At 33.6% G+C, this 18,464-nt stretch overlaps 1 protein-coding gene across 4 annotated transcripts in view; it reads right to left on the bottom strand.

Annotated features, from left to right (window-relative positions):
• Nucleotides 1–18,464, bottom strand: part of STXBP5L (syntaxin binding protein 5 like) — a 468,757-nt gene that overhangs the window by 129,019 nt on the left and 321,274 nt on the right. For 2 of the 4 annotated variants that reach the window (XM_030941686.1, XM_030941689.1), the window contains exons 19-20: nt 4,260–4,411; nt 1,889–1,960 (exon numbers count right to left, since the gene is read on the bottom strand). In XM_030941686.1, the coding sequence (XP_030797546.1) occupies nt 1,889–1,960; nt 4,260–4,411 (224 nt within the window). The remainder of the gene's footprint in view (nt 1–1,888; nt 1,961–4,259; nt 4,412–18,464) is intronic. The other 2 variants (XM_030941695.1, XM_030941699.1) reach the window with 1 other exon arrangement.

The raw sequence follows: 18,464 nt of genomic DNA, 5'->3' as shown, positions 1-18,464 counted from the left end.
GAGGATCCTGAATGAAGGGTTTTTAAAAAAAAAATTCTGAAGGAAATATAAGGCATATAAGAAAATATATTATTGAGATTTCTCAGAACTTTTTAAAACTTTACATCATGGCTGATACTATAGGATCCTGATGATCTAAGAGCCCATTTCTGCTCCTGATCTTCAGTCTCCAATTTAGCTTCTTACCATAAAATAATTACAAGTTTATGATGGAAAAATCAGAATATATTGTAAAGCTAAAAGAAGTCTATAAAATCCACAAAGTCATGTTCCAGAAACTTTTCTGTCTCTACACACACACACACACACACACACACACACACACACACATACACACACACACAATGTAGGAGATCCTACCTTCAGAAGGCTAAACTGGGATTCTGAAGTCTGAATATGTGTATTAAACCACGCTGAGACTATTTACAGAAAGGTTTTGGCTGAAATCCTTTATGTGGTGCAGAGGATGGGTGTGAAAAAAATGGCACAGAGCAGGAATCAGCAAATTTTTAATGTAAAGAATAGGATAGTAAACATTTCAGGCCTTGTGGCCATATAGTTTCTACTGCAGCTACTCAACTCTGTCATTGTAGTGTGAAAGCACTGAAGGACAATATATAAATGAATAATTGTGACTATGTCCCAATAAAACTTTATTACAGAAACTGAAATTTCATACAATTTTCAGATGTCAAGAAATATCATAGTTATCATAGTATCAAATAAGCTTCTGTTTTAGGAGCAGCAGAAGCCAACATAGACACCAATATTCTCACACATGGCAACAGGAACAGAGAGAGTGGGAAGGATTCCTAAAAGGGGGTGCTCTGCTAGAGTAGAAAACTAGAGAATATTTATGAGCAAAAATTACTCAACTTCTGGACACTCCCAAGAACATTTTGAGGATTTCACAGAGACTGACTTACTGTAAGCTAAGGGCATAAACCAGTAAAGTTTTAGGTTATATTACTGATAAGATTCCATTAGTATCTATGAACTGGTGAGGTCTGAAGAAATTTAGGTTACAAACAACATATATGTGTGAGTGTGTGTATAAAATGTATATGTTACACAACTATAAGGCCATTTTTTTTACATATTGTAAAGCAGCCTGCTTTTTAACAGAATATATTAACATATGATAAACTTTTTTTATATCAATAAATATTTACCCATAACATCACTAGTGTCATCTGTACCTCCAGTCACACACACTCTCACTCTTCATCCTTTCTATACCAGTTTTTATAATTGGTTACTCTAGACAACTTCAGATCTGTGTTTGCTACCATGGTAAATGTTGATCTTACTTACTCATTTACTTTTTACCTTAATTATCCTACTTTATAATGTTTGGGTGCCTTAAATCACCATAGAAATACGTGTTTGTATATTTTAATAAAAATCATCAGAAATCAGGAATACTTCGTTATCTACAAGAAATATAATTATTTAAAAGAAGCAAATGGTTAGTCCCTGGTTAGAATAGTACTATAAAATGGCCAAAGCATAAGGCTGCCAAAATAAGAAAGCATTGACTTATTACTTATACTGGTATCAGTAATAAGTTTTATTATTTACAGAGCATCATAGCTCTTCCTTCTCAAAATAAAAGACAGTGACTATTGGAATAGCAGGACATGGTCTGCATGGTGTGAAATAAACACAAAAACAATGGGTATGATTGAATGGGTACAGGACAATAATGGATTGAAATATTTCTATAAAAATTTTTATGAAAATTATCAGGTTGCACACCATAACAAAACAAAAATTTGCATGCATGCTGAATGTGTTTTAAGAAACACATTACTGAGCACTGATGTATGGATTTAACTCAAGCATTATGACTTAAAAAGGCTATTTGCCTAACCTTTATATAACTTACTCTGATAGGAAGTACGGATCCGTTTCGTTAAATCAGGATAAAAGTTAGACAGGCCACGCATGCAAAAGTTGTCTTTGGAACATGCCAGAACACCAGCATCAGCAGCAGGCAGAAGAAAGAGAAAAAAAGTCTAAAGTGAAAGGAAGTGATATCATACCAGAATCTAGAACAGCCAAGATGAAGAAATTGTAGCAAGATTAGGTAATTAAATTAGAGAGGAGATATTAATAAAATAAATCAATTATAAAGTAAGAGGTGATAGATGAATGATGAGAATGTGGTAATAATTTTAATCTTTATTTAAATATTTAATATAAAAATATTTATAAATATTTATATCTTATTTAAATGTCTTATAAAAGTAGATGGCATATTTTCCTTTCATGTTTTTACAAAATATCATTATTTGGCTTGTAACTAATATGTATAAATTATTTCATTAACATAAAAATGATTGTCTTTAATCTTCCACAATTAGAAAGCTAAAGATTTCAGTCTTTAATATTTCATTGTTATAATATAAAGTGAGTTCTCATTGTGTTATCTTGTACACTAAACACAAACTGAGTTTATAACTTCACAGATTTTCCTGATTTTAAAGTCATCAGTGTTCTAAGCTCTAGTAGTAACTGTTAAGGTTCAAGCAGTTTAATTTAAATTAAATAACAATTGCATTACCTTTGTCAAAATATATACTTTTTTTGAGCCACTGTGTATATCCAGCAAGTGATTTAGATGTCATAGGATTCACAGCTTTTCTGATTATATTGGTGCTTTTAGCATTGCAAACTGAACACCTGAAATATGGTTATTATGACTGAGGAACTAAATTTTTAATTATAAATAGCCTACTGCCCCCAACACCTTTCTACCCTAGAGTCCATCAACTTCAAACTTGTCTTTCCCAATCATGAGGAAACCTTATGTTATGTGAATGTACAATTGCTTTTTATTTTGTCTTCCTTTCAAAATCTGGTAGTGATAGAGGGAAAATCTCTAGAATTTGAAATTTCTAGCTCTCCTAAAATAGTGCTAAAATTTGAGATTCCTCACTAAAAACCCTTGGTTTCTGAAAGAGAAATTTTGTGCCCCTCAAAAGGGTCTGAACTGGTAATTTGGAAATGATTGAGTTTTGCAAAAGAAAGGATAACAAGAAGAGTTTCAGTATAACAATTTTCATTAGTCCAAAAAGGAAATTCATTTATTATCACATTTGGATGTTAAATTTGACATGCCTGCTATTTGGAAAATAACACCTACCATCACATACCCTTTTTATTTTTTATTATAAAATATTTTCCTATGGTTATATTTAGTAATGCAATCAATATTCAATAGATTATTTTAAATAATATATGTAGAAATTTTATTTTGCCTATTTAAAAAATTTAAAAAGTTATTATTATTATTATTATTTTTAGAGATGGGGTCACACTGTGTTACCTAGACTGGTCCTGAATTCCTGGCCTCAAGAAATCCTCTCACCTCAGCCTCCCAAAGTACTGGAATTACAGGCATGAGCCACCATTTCTGGCCCGAAGTAGAAGATTTTAAAGGATTGCCTAAAATAACACTTAATATTATAGAAGCATTTTCATCTCAACCTTTTGGCCTAATTTTTTTTTTTTACCAACCGGACTGTCAATGGACAGAAAATATGCAAAACTTTGGCAGTGTTTACAAAGCCAACTATTTGGATATATACTAAAATTTCAGTAAAACTTTGGATAATTGGCATATCAAAGTTTGGCATTAAATCCTAATTAACCTTAAGTTTATTTTCTTTTATAGTTAAATATATCAATTTGTTGATCCTGCCAAAAAAAATGCCATCTGTCATAGTACTTTAAAAATTTTAATGAAAAATGTTTACTGAATCATGAAAATACCTCCAGGAAGGTCATCATCCAACAAGGGAAGGTGTCAGCGACACTATGGAATTAATTAAAAAAATTAAAAGTAGTGAATGACCTAAAATTATCTTTTTAAAGGGGCCAGATATTTTAGAAGTCAACCTGTTTAACACAACCATTGCAAGCAGTTTTTTCAACTACAGAGCCCTAATTTTCGTAGCATTTTTACATTTAATAGCTTCTTATTTTCTGTTATTTTTTAGGAATTAAACCTAAGAAACTTGAGATGCTTCCTAATTTCAACAGGAAATTAAAGTTTAAACTTACACACCCCTAACCCTGTCAAAGATTCTCACAATGCTTCTGCCCAATTTATTTTGCTTACGTGATTTTGTAAATTACGTTGATTTTATTTTGCCATGCATTAGAATAGTATCACAGAAGAAAGACAAGAAATCTAAAAGTAAGAACACAGATGAACAAATCAAGTTCGTAACTCATCTTGTTTTATCTCCTACCTGCAATGAACTGTTTGTTTTTTCGAGGAGACCGCGGTTGTCTCTGGTATAAGTCACTTGATCTATATAGGTCAATGGTCCCCATGCTTAACAGTACTGTCTTCTGTATAAAATCCACCACAGCCAACCCATTGCAGTTCCCAAATGCAACTCTAAGAGAGAGAGGAAAAAAGAAACGCAACTAGAATGTATCACAACAAGCATGATTATTTTTATCTTCAAATCGATCATAGGATTATTGAAAAGTAATGTCTTAGGGTTGGGGAAGTTGGGCAGTGATTTGTGTAAAGTCAAGAAGGATGCCTTGCCTTTTTGATGGATAAACTGCCTTCATTTATAGGCATACAATTTACTCCAAAAAAAGGATGATTGGCAATTATATTTTGCCAGCAGTTTTATCATGTAAGTTATGATTACCCAATCTGCTCTTTAACTAGACCTTATGTTTTCACAGAAGAATCACACAAAACCTTTTTGCTATGCAAGGGGGAGATAGGTCAAGAAATGTCACTAGCTAAAGATGCTTACATATATAATTAGATGCCTTTTTCAAATAAAATTATAATTACTAGACTCCAAGTTAATTATCTTTTGAAAGAGAGAAAAATAAAAATTAACTTCATATATCAAAGGCATTGACACTACGTTAGAAATGAGGAGATACAAAAAGTTAAATTTTCTTACTTTTGTGCTTTTTATTTTGTGCCCCTTTCAAAAGATAAAGACCATTTGATTAATTACTTAACTAAATCTCCTGAGAAATTTAAAAAAGACAGCTCTTCTAAGTAGGCATTTTGATTGTCTTAACCATTAGGCATACATTAACTCTCATTTTTCTCCATTTACAATATGCCCTCTAGCTGAACAATTCTGTACTTTTTGCTTTGTAAACTAAATAAACACTAGTTATACGAATGTTGTTTGCTTGTTTTATATACATTCCATGTTGTATTATTATTTAGATTGAATCATGTTTACAAACCATCTGCTTACTCTTAAAATGGTTCTTTTCACTACATCACACAAGTTAAAACACAACAACAACACTTCTACCCATAGTAGATGTTTTACTAATTCACATAGAGCTCTACATCTTCCAGTAAGACAAACTTTGAAAAGTTAAAAAAAGTATTGTTATACTGGTCAGATCTGGGTTTAATTCTCATCTCTATCACTTATAGGATATGTGACTTTGAGAAAAATTAATGAATCTTGCTTGGCCTTAGCTTCTTTATAGTGATAATTACACTTCTACATTTATCTGGTTCACAGAGCTTTTATGAGTATCAAGTCAGAAAACTATTTTTAAAGTATGTTGAAATTTTTCCATGCAAAAAGAATTGATCTTAATATTATAAGTAAATGCAATATTATACATGTTACCAGTTATAACAAGTTAGTATCTTTAAACTTTTTATGTTAAAATATAGCAAATTACTTCTGCTTACAGGCATGATAGAGTTTCTAAATGCAATAATGACTGAAAAAATGTAGGCAACTAGGATGCATGACATTCTATATACCATAAATAATTATTTTTGTATTGGAATTAAAAATAAAAATACTGAGAAGTTATAGCTTAGGGCTGGAGAAGTCAAGCAGTAGTTGTCAGAAAGTCGGTAAAGAGACTAGATTTAACCTCCTATTTTAAATTACTAGAAAATTGGACAAAAATATATTAAACAACAGTTTTCACATATTGGTCAACAGGCAACATAGAATAAGATGAGAGAAGGATAGCAACCAAGGTAATACATTTCACAAATATTCTGTGTTAGTGACTGAAGATAGTTTCCAGGCTTGGGTACAGGAAACTAGAACTCAAAGAGAGGTTGACGGTCTCATCTAGTTGAGGAGGTGGAGATGAGAGACTGAGGCTGCAAAAATAGCTAGAACTAATAAGGCAAAATAAACTGCACAGAGAGAGAATACCAGAGATTTGCAGACAGATATCCTTGAGACTTTGGCTGTGTACTAATCTGTGCATCCATGTGTAGAAGCTACTCAGGGCCTATAAAAGAGCCACCAAAAAGATAAGGCAGAACAATTCCCAGAGCTCACAAAAGGCTAAGAATATTTTATGTTACTACCAACGAAACTGCAGAGATCTCCTAATACATGGAACATCAGATCTAGGAGCGTCACTTCAGTAGTGAGACAAATTAGCTACAGATTTCAAGTAACTTAATTTCGTTCCACGAAAAAATTGAACACTACTGAAAAAAGGCAAAAATACCACCAAAAACGTAAAATTCACAATATCCAGTATATAAAAAGTAGCAGGCATATAAAGAATTGGGAAAATATGATAGCCAGAGTAAAAAATAACTCAATAGAAACATATCCAGAAATGAAAGAGATGATAAAACTAGCAGATGAAAAATATTGAACGTGCCTTTAAAAGAATATTACAGATAATCAAGAAGGTTGAGGAAAACATGAATGTGACCAAGGAAGGAATAGAAGACATAAAAAAGCCTCAGAGAGATAAATGTATATGAAATTTAAACATTATCCGCACATTAGACATTACACTAGAAAAGAATAGAGAATGCTATCCTCTGAATGTTTGTGTTTTCCCAAAATTAATATGTTAAAACTTAACCCCCAAGGTGATTGTATTAAGAGGTGGGAACTTTGGAAGGTGACTAAGTCATGAAAATGGAGCTCTCATGGATAAAATTAGGGCCCTTATGAAAGAGGCCCTAGAGAGCTGAATCAACACTTCCATTATGTGATGATGAATTTAGAAGGTACTATCTATAAGGAACAGGTTCTCTCAGATCTACTGGTGCCTTGATCTGAGACTTCTCAGCCTTCAGAACTGTGAGAAATAAATTTCTGTTGTTTATAAGCTACCCAATTTATAGTATTTTTGTTTACAACATCCCAGACTAAATGAACCTGAAGAAATAATAGAAATTAGCTAAAATGAAACGAGATTTTTAAAACTTTAAAAAACAAAACTCCATAATTGGAATTTCATAAAAGAACAACAGAGAGCATATTTGAAAAAATGATAGCCAATTTAGATAAATGATAGACAAAATTTGAAGACAGTAATAAGCCTGCAGATAATAGAAACTTAAAGATCCCAAGCAGAATAAGAATGAGGAAAAATAAAAAGGCATCATAATCATATTGCTGAAAACAACTAATAATGAAAAGAAAATGTTAAAAGCTGGCAGATAAAAAAGCATATTTCTTACATGTAAAAATTAAAATGATGAAATCATTTTAAAAAATTACATGAAACTATACAAACAAAAAGATAATGGAGTGGCATCTTTACAGTAAGAAATAAAATAATGTCAACCTAAAATTGTATACCCAACAAATACATCTTTCAAGTGGTGGAAAAAGAATTTTTGCAAAAAAAGCAAAAGCTGAAGGAATTCGTCACTCACATAAATGGATTACAAAAATAATAAGGGAAGTCTTAGAAAAAAAATGATTCCAGATGGAAATATGGATCTCCACTATATAATGAAGAGCAACAAAAATGTTAAATATGAAAAGTAATATTAAAGACTTTTCTCATTTCTTTAAAGGATAATTGACTAAAGCAAAATCGATAACAATGTATTGTGGGGTTTATAACACATGGAAGTAAATTTATGACAATAATGCAAAAAACAGGAGGATAAATAGAAGCATGCTGTTGTAAAGTTATTAAAAATATGAAAAGTGGTATCATTCCATTTATTTAACTACTTATTTGATAATTCAAAGATACATATTATAAGCCTGAGAGCAAACAAAAAAAAAAAAATAACTAGAAGCATACCTAATAAATCAATAATGAAGATAAAATAGAATCATTAAAAGATATGCAATCTTTCCCTGAGAAGAAGGCAGAGAAAAAGAAGTGAAAAAAAAAAAAGGGTGGGGGGCAGAGGGACAAATAGAAAAACAAATTGGAAAATGTTTGGCTTAAACCCAGTCATGTAGATAAGCATATTAATGTAAATGATTGAAATACTCTAATTATGGGCAGAGATTGCCTGAGTGGATAAAAAGCAAGACCCAACTATATGGTGCCTACAACAAATCCACTTTAAATATAAACCAAAAGGATGGAAAACATTTACAATGAAAACACTAACTTAAAAAATGCTGAAACGACTATACTAATATAGACAAAGTATATTTCAGAACAAGGAAATTTTGAGGGACATATAGGGAGAATGATTAAGGAATCAGTTTATTAAGAAGATACAGCAATCCTAAATGTGGATTCATCTTATAATAAAGCTTTGAAATTCATGAAGGAAAACCAATAGAACTGAAAGGGAAAATAGACAAATCCACAATTAAGGTGGAGTATACAAACATTCCTCTTTTAATAACTGACAGAATAATCAGAGAAAACAAATCAGTAAGGATACAGAAGTTGTGAGTGACACTATGAACCTCCTTCACAGAACTAAAATTTATGGAACTCTTGAATCAACATTCATAGTGGCATTGCAATTATGAAATACATAGGAATAAATTTAACAGCAAATGTGGAAAATCTGTACATTAAAAATTATAACTATTGTTGAGAGAAATTAAAGAAGACTTAAATAAATTGAAAGATGTACCTTGCTTAATGGTTAGTAAAGTCAACAAATTGATCTACAAATTCACAGCAATTTCAAACAAAATCCCAGCAGACTTCTTTTTTACTTAAGAAACTTAAAACATGATTGTAAAAAATATAGAAAAATATAATAGACCTATAACAGCCCAAATTGTTCTAAAAAATAAGGAAGTTTGAGGATACAGACTATATAATCTTAAGACTTAATTAAAAGTATTGGAATCAAGACAGGTTGGTATTGGTGACCTAGATATCTAGACAGACCTAGATATTGGTGGAACAGATGAGTACCCGGGAATAAACTCACACATACATGGTCAAATAATAATTGACAAAAGTGCTAAGAAACATATATAGTCTTCAACAAATGATGATGAAGCAATTGTGTGTTCATAAGTAAATAACTGACTGCTCTCTTACCTTGGGTTATAAGTCAGGGCTTTTACCTACTTTCACTGGGGCTTCAGACTACTGCTCTGCATCCTGCTCCTACTGTGACCTGACAGGCCTCTGATGCACCCTGTTTTCACTGGACCCATGTTACTGCTATGTTCCATGCTATTACTATGTCTCATCACTCCTGGGACCAAGTCATTATGGCATGCCCCAAAAATGACACAGGTTCTTACTCTATGGGCAATCTGTGTATGCCCAGGCCTCAGAGATTGGTGTCAATGCCAAAGAAAAAAATGCACCTGTGCCCCAGGCACCACCTCAGTTACATGTGCCTCTGACCACAGAGCCCTGGCTTCATGGCTGCTCTGAGCACCTGCACCCAGAACCAGCACTGCTGACAATGCACCAGTGCCCAGGATCCCAACACCACCACAGCTGCATGTGTGCCAGCACATCAGACTTAGTGCCAAGAGAAATCACTTTGGCTAGAACTTCCCTATGTGAGATAAAAGTTGAATAGGAGAAACTCAGTAGCTTTCAATACAGAGGACCTTAACAGCCTTAACCACTATAGTTGCTACAGACATCTGGAGCTTTGGCTTCTGCCATGGATACCTGCAATATTTACCAATACTGACTTCAACTGATTAAACTGCACTGAGATCATATCACTGTGTCTTTCTTAAAACAGGAGATGTTGCACCCCATCCAGCTGGTGCCCTTGTAGCCATTCACAGCTGAGTATTTCCCCACTGTATCTACTTTAAAAAGACCAGATCAGGTGACTTGCTGCCTCAAATATACAAACATCAAAGCAAGTTCACTTAAAACACAAAAAAGTAGGGAATGATAACACTGGCAAAGGAACACGATAGCTATCCAGGAACTGACCTCAACAAAATGGAGATCTTTAGTTATCTGAAAAATGATTCAAAATAATTATTTTTGAAATTCAAAACAATTATTTTTAATTCTTTCAAGGAATTTCAAGCTCAGCAAGACACAAAAGTAAAGAGACAACTCAAGAAACAAAGGAAAACAATACATGAATAAAATTTAAAGTTCAACAAAAAGATAGAAATAACAAAAAAGAATCAAATAGAAACTCTGAAGCTAAAAAAATAATGAATGAAAGAAAAAAATGCAATAGAGAGCTCTAATAGCCAACTTGATCATGCAGAAGAAAGAATTTGAAAACTTGAAGACAGATCTTTTGAAATTATACTATCAGAGTAGAAAAAATAGATAAGAATAGAAAAGAGGAAAGAAACCCTATAGAACACTGAAAATAACAAAAAAAAAAAAACAGAAAAGAAACCCCATGGAACACTATCAAGAGAACTAATAGTCACATTATGGGAGATTCAGAGGAAGAGAGAGAAAGGGACAGACAGTGCATTTAAAGAAATAATGGTTGAAAACTTTGATAACCTTGAAAGAAATACACATATTCAGATTTATGAAGTTCAAAGGTTCCCAAACAGATTCAATCCAAAAGACAGCTTCACACAGACACATTATAATCAAACTGCCAAACATAAAAAAAAAAATGAAAGCAGTAAGACAATAGTAACTTGTTACATACAAGGGAATATTCATAGTGCTAACAGAAGACTTCTCAGCAGAAACCATACAGCACCAGAGAATGGGATGATTTATTCAAAGTGCAAAAAGAAAAAAAACCCTGCCTGCCAACAATACTGTATCTAGCAAAATTGTTCTTCAGAAATGAAGGAGAGATACTTTCACAGACAAAAGCAATGATGAAGTTCATCACTACTACACTTGTCTTACAAGAAATGCTAAGGGGATCTAATTATGCTAAAATGGAAGGGTGTTAATTAGTAACATGAAATCATATAAAAACATAAAATATACTTATAAATGTAAATTTATAGTTAAATTCACAATATTGTAGTACTGAAATGATGGTGTATAAAACAACTTTAAGTACATTATAAAGATTAAAAGACAAAAGTATTACAAATAACTATAGGTATAATATTTTGTTATTTTGTTAATAAACTCACAATGTAAAATATATATAAATATAGAATGTGTGCTGGAGGAGAGGGACAGGCAAAACGGTAGAGAGTCTAATTGAAGTTGAGTTGTTGTCATTTCTAAATAGACTGTTATTAAGTATAAGATGTTCCACATAAGCCTCATGGTAGCTGCAAAACAGAAACATAGTAGATATATGTGAGATAAAGAGAAAAGAATCAAAGCATATCACTACAGAAAATCAACAAAGCACAAAGGAACACAGCAAGAGAGAAAGAAAGGACAAAGAATCCATTAAAAATAACCAGAAAATAAAAATGGCATGGTAAATTTGTACCTACTAATCATTACTTTAAATGTAAATGGTTTAAATTCTCCAAACAAAAGGAAGAGTGGTTGAACGGATTAAAAATTAAGATCCAACTATATGCTGCCTACAAGAGACTAACTATAGCCTTACACACAGGCTGAAAGTGAAGGGATGAAAATGAATTTCTATAAAAATCGAAGCTGAAATAGAGCAGAGGTAGCTTAATTATATCAGAAAAGAATAGACTTTAAGTTAAAAACTGTCATAAGAGACAAAGAGGATCATTACATAATGATAAAAAAGTCAATCCATCAAGTAGATATAACAACTATGAATACATATGTGTCCAATATGAGAACACCTAAATATATAAAGAAAATATTAACAGAACTGAAGGGAGATACAAACAGCAATTCAATAAAAGTAGGGCATTTCAACACTCTCACTTTCAACAATAGATACACTATCTAGACAAAAAAATCAATAAAGAAAATTGGACCATGAACTATATGCTAGTGCAGATGGATCTAACGGATACATACAGAACATTCCATTCAACAGCAGAAGAATACACATTCTTCTCCAGCACATGTGAGACATTCTTCAGAACAGATAACATGTTAGACCAAGTCTTAGCTGATTGAAATCATATCAAGTACCCTTCCTGATCACAATAGTATAAAACTAGAAATCAATAACAGGAAGAAAATTTTAAAATGCACAAATATCTCCTGCTCCACCATAGTAAGATGTGCTTGCTTCCCCTTCACCTTCCACCATGATTGTAAGTTTCCTGAGGCCTCCCAGCTATGCTTCTGCCACAGCCTGCAGAACTGTGAGTAAATTAAACCTCTTTTCTTTATAAATTACCCAATCTCTGATATTTCCTTATAGTACTGTGAGAATGGACTTATACAGTTTTAATTGATGCAGTAAAAGGATTTGACTGAATTCACAAGCCATTCATGATGAAAAGATTTCTCAGAATAATCCAAAGGCAAGAAATATAAAAGAATAAATTGATAAGCTACTTCAAAATTATAACCTCTATACATCCTTCAAAATTGTATCTCATATATATCAAAAAGTGTTCAATGTTTATGTTTTTTCCTAGCTCTGTATACTGATAGGGGCTGGAAGCAATGACAACAGTAGAAATGAGCATCTATTGTGCACAGATACTGTTTTCTAAATAACATTCTCCAATAAAAGAAGACTAAGATAGCTGATTCCAGGGGTAGACTAAAGAATATACAAGATACAAATGGAACATCACATTGTACTGGAAAATAACAAACTGCTGAAAAATGATGGGAACATATCAAAAGGACATAGAAGCCATTTTGATGGGGCTCCATATGGTCAAATCTGGAAGAATTAGAGCATCACAGGCACAAATGATAGTAACAGATCTTAACTCAGTGAATAAAATGCAAATCCATGATTTCATACTTACATAGTAAACAAGTAAATAAATGTTTATCTAGGATAGGGAGTCATGCTCTTTTAATAGTACAATCTAACTTAGAAATATAGAAGGGATAACAGAGAATAACCAATGGATGCTAAAAGTAATGGGTGAAAGTTTGATGAGTAAGAAGTTTACAAACTTTCAAGTATCTCCCCATAAACTATTATCTATGAAGGGAAACAGCAACTTTATAGTGGAGAAACCTGGTAGATACCACCTTAACAAGAAATCAAAATTAGTACCACTAAAATTAGGACAATACATGATCATGTACCTTCTGATAAGATAAACTTAGAAGACATTACCTTGTTTCTGTGGTATTCCTGCCAAAATGCTTAATTCACTCTCATCATGAGGAAATATCAGACAAACTCAGCTGAGGTACAGTTAACAATATAATTGGCTGTACTCTAAAAATATGAAGGTTAAAAACTAAATGCTGGGCCAGGCACAGTAGTTTATGCCTGTAATCTCAGCACTCTGGGAGGCCTAGGTGGGCGGATCACATGAGGTCAGGAGTTCAAGGCCAGCCTGGTCAACATGGCAAAACACCATCTCTACTAAAAATACAAAAATTAGCTGGGTGTGGTGGTGCATCCTGGTAATCCTAGCTACTCAGGAGGCTGAGGCAGGAGAATTGCTTGAACCCAGGAGGCAAAATCTGCAGTTAGCTGAGATCATGCCACTGTACTCCAGCCTGGGCAACAGAGCAAGACTCCATCTAAAAAAAATGCGGAAGAACTGCCCCCAATTAAAGGAGATTAAGAAAAAAATGAAAACTAAAAGCAATGCAAGATCCTGGATTTGATTCTCTTCTGGGAATAGACAATAAAAATGACATTACTGGGACATATCTAGAAACTTAATATGGTATGTGAAGTAGAAAATAGTCCTGAATCAGTGTTGAATTTCTTTATTATAATAAATACAGTATGCTTATGATGTAAAAAAAAGTTCTTCTTAGGAAACATACACTGAAAGAGTAAGACTAATTTTCAGTTCTTAAATTTGTTATATTATTTTTCCAAGTTCAGAGCAAAACCCTTAGTCACTCATATTTTATCAAAAGTCCAATATCACAACATATCCAAAGGGGAACAAGACTGGATTTCAGAGGTTCTTACAAGAATTCTATTCCAGCAAAAAATTCTTAAACTGAAATGTGAGATATGCAATTTACCTCTAAAACATAGACTCAAATGGCAAGTAATACAACTTAAGCTCTAAGGATCTCACAGGCTAATATAAACAAACTGGCTCAATTAATCCTAAATAATAATGTACAACAGGTCACACTGCAATTGGTAGACCATTCTCCATCAGCCCTTCACTGTACTGCACAGTCCTTTTAGTGAAGACATTTACAGTTAAGTATGTTTGTATAAAGAGACATCCCAGTATAGTAAAGCTTAGGGGCATCTCCCTACTTTGAGACATTTCAGGGTAGTAGAGATTAAAAAAAAAAAAAAAAAAACCTCTCCTCTTCCCCAGAGAATATTTGCTTATGTTCCAGAGTAAAGATAAATGGGCAGTTCACCAGCAGACCTATGTAAGATGTGAGTTTTTAAAACTTGGAGTTCCTCTTTTATTATGCACCCAGGTGCACATGCAAGTACCATCTGCCATTTACCATGTTCCCCTGTGGGCTCAGGGAACTGATGCAAGATCTTGCACTAAGCTGCTGTGTTTGCTGTCACTAATAAACTGTCTGTGTTCTGACCAAGAGGACTATTTTCTGTCTATATATATATATATATAAAATATTGTCACAGACAAATTTACTATTTTCCAAGAGGGAAACAACTTAGACCCTTCACAGTTTCTGACTTAATATTTGCCCCTTGATATGTTCTTCAAAAGAGTAAACAATTAATAGTGAATGGAATAGTAAGGTTACTGAGTTAACTAAAGCTGACGACATTAATCCTTGAAAATTATTTTCCTGGTTAGAGTTAGGCTAACCAGGATTTTGAACATCAAGTGGTTTCCAAATATTTCTTATAATAATCATGATTGTCTTATGCTTTTTCCTCCCTTAATGTCTAACGTCCAGATACTTAAATGCTGCTACATAGGCATTGCTATACAACTAATACTGTGTTCTATAAAGAGACAGAGGCCCTCATGGTCAGTCAGTTTGGGGGCTGAGTTTGACCAAAAGGGTGAAATTGAGAAATTATAACAAGAAGAATGATAAAGACCTGGCGTAATTCAGACGGACATACTACTAAATGATAATGACATAAATAATACAGAAAATGTCTTCCATATATGTGTGACAAATTGAACAGCTAAAGCCTCTTGGAAAACCTAGAAATAAATAAGTTTAGTTGACAATTCATAGAGCTGCCCAAAAGCAAATACCCTGACTGGTCTTTTGGCTGGTTGCTAACTCATTAGCGTCTCACAACGAAAAAAAATAGAAAATTCATTGTTTAGAAAGTGGCCGTGGTTTTTCTCTCTCTGCTTTTCCCTTTTTATTATATATAAATGCTTTGTTTGCATTCATTAGATGAAATCAATCGATTATTGGTTTAATGTGTATTCAAGTAAATAATATCATAATCATTAATATATATCTTTCAGTTATTCTTTTTTTTAAATTATACTTTAAGTTCTGGGATACATGTACAGAACATGCAGGTTGTTAAATAGGTAAACATGTGCCATGGGGGTTTGCTGCACCCATCAACCCATTATCTACATTAGGTACTTCTCCTAATGCTATCTCTCCCCTAGCACCCCACCCCCGACAGGCCCAGTGTGTGATGTTCCCCTCCCTGTGTCCACGTGTTCTCATTGTTCAACTCCCGCTTATGAGTGGGAACATGTGGTGTTTGGTTTTCTGTTCCTATGTTAGTTTGCTGAGAATGGTTTCCAGCTTCATCCATGTCCCTGCAAAGGACATGAACTCATACCTTTTCATGGCTGCATAGTATTCCATGTGGATATGTGCCATATTTTCTTTATCCACTCTATCATTGGTGGGCATTTCGGTTGGTTCCAAGTCTTTGCTATTGTGAACAGTGCTGCAATAAACATATGTGTGCATGTGTCTTTATAGTAGAACGATTTATAATCCTTTGGGTATATATCTAATAATGGGATTACTGGGTCAAATAATATTTCTGGTTTCAGATCCTTGAGGAATCACCACACTGTCTTACACAATGGTTGAACTAATTTATACTGCCACCAACAGTATAAAAGCATTCCTATTTCTCCACATCCTCTCCAGCATCTATTGTTTCCTGACTTTTTAATAATCACAATTTGTGATTCTAAAATCACAAAGATAATATCTCATTGTGATTTTAATTTGCACTTCTTTAATGACCAGTGATGATGAGCTTTTTTTCATATATTTGTTGGCTGCATAAATGTCTTCTTTTGAGAAGTGCCTGTTCATATCCTTTGCCTACTTTTTGATGGGGTTGTTTTTTCTTGTAAATTTGTTTAAGTTCCTTGTAGATTCCAGATATTAGACTTTTGTCAGATGGATAGATTGCAAAAATTTTCGCCCATTGTGTAGGCTTCCTGTTCACTCTGATGATAGTTTTCTTTTGCTGTGCAGAAGCTTCAGTTTAATTAGATCCCATTTGTCAATTTTGGCTTTTGTTATCATTGCTTTTGGTGATTTAGTCATGAAGTCTTTGCCCATGCCTATGTCCTGAATGGTATTGCCTAGGTTTTCTTCCAGGGTTTTTATAGTTTCAGGTCTTATGTTTAAGTCTTTAATCCATCTTGCTTTAATTTTTGTATAAGGTCTAAGGAAGGGGTCCAATTTCAGTTTTCTGCATATGGCTAGGTAGATTTCCCAACACCATTTATTAAATAGGGAATCCTTTCACCATTGCTTGTTTTTGTCAGGTTTGTCAAAGATCAGATGGTTGTAGATGTGTGGTGTCATTTCTGAGGACTCGGTTCTGTTCCATTGGTTGATATATCTGTTTTAGTACCAGTATCATGCTGTTTTGGTTAATGTAGCCTTGTAGTATAGTTTGAAGTCAGGTAGCATGATGCCTTCAGCTTTGTTCTTTCTGCTTAGAATTGCCTTAACTATACGGACTCTCTTTTGGTTCCATATGAAATTTAAAGTAGTTTTTTCTAATTCTGTGAAGAAAGTCAATGTTAGCTTGACAGGGATAGCACTGAATCTATGAGCATGGAATGTTTTTCCATTTGTTTGTGTCCTCTCTTATTTCCTTGAGCAGTGATTTGTAGTTCTCCTTGAAGAGGTCCTTCACATCCCTTGTAAGTGGTACTCCTAGGTATTTTATTCTCTTTGCAGCAACTGAATGAGAGTTCACTCTGTTTGTCTGTTATTGTTGCATAGGAATGCTAGTGATTTTTTCACATTGATTTTGTATCCTGCCACTTTGTTGAAGTTGCTTATCAGCTTAAGGAGATTTGGGGCTGAGACGATGACGTTTTCCAAATATACAATCATGTAATCTGCAAATAGAGACAATTTGACTTCCTCCCTTCTTATTTGAATACCTTTATTTCTTTCTCTTGCCTGATAGCCCTGGACAGAACTTCCAGTATTATGTTGAACAGGAGTGGTGAGAGACTGCATCCTTATTTTGTGCCAGTTTTCAAAGGGAATGCTTCCAGCTTTTGCCTATTGAGTATAATATTGGCTGTGAGTTTGTTGTAAATAGCTCTTATTATTTTGAGATACGTTCCATCACTACCTAGTTTATTGAGAGTGTTTTAGCATGAGAGGGTGTTGAATTTTATCAAAGGTCTTTTCTACATCTATTGAGATAATCATGTGGTTGTTGTCATTGGTTCTGTCTATGTGATGGATTACGCTTATTGATTTGTGTATGTTGAAGCAACCTTGCATTACAGGTATGAAGCTGACTTGATTGTGGTGGATAAGCTTTTTGATGTGCTGCTGGATTTGGTTTGCCAGTATTTTACTGAGGATTTTTGCATCGATGTTCATCAGGGATATTGGCCTGAAATTTTCTTTTTTTGTTGTGTCTCGCCAGGTTTTGGTATCAGGGTGATGCTGGCCACATACAATGAGTTAGGGAGGAGTCTCTCTTTTTCTGTTGTTTGGAATAGTTTCAGAAGAAATGGTACCAGCTCCTCTTTCTACCTCTGGTAGAATTTGGCTGTGAATCCGTCTGCTCCTGGACATATTTTGGTTGGTAGGCTATTAATTACTGTCTCAATTTTAGAACTTGTTATTGGTCTGTTCAGGGATTCGACTTTTTCCTGGTTTAGTCTTGCAAGGGTATATGAGTCCAAGAATTTATCCATTTCTTCTAGACTTTCTAGTTTATTTGCATAGAGGTATTTATAGTATTCTCTGATAGTAGTTTGTATTTCAGTGGGATTAGTGGTGATATCCCCTTTATCTTTTTTTTTTTTTTTTTTTTTGAGGCGGAGTCTCGCTCTGTCGCCCGGACTGGAGTGCAGTGGCCG

This window comes from Rhinopithecus roxellana, chromosome 1 (genome assembly GCF_007565055.1).
Source record: "Rhinopithecus roxellana isolate Shanxi Qingling chromosome 1, ASM756505v1, whole genome shotgun sequence".
Classification (NCBI taxonomy): Eukaryota; Metazoa; Chordata; class Mammalia; order Primates; family Cercopithecidae; genus Rhinopithecus; species Rhinopithecus roxellana.
Note: the sequence above shows the minus strand (reverse complement) of the source record. Positions and strands in the feature narration are given on the sequence as shown.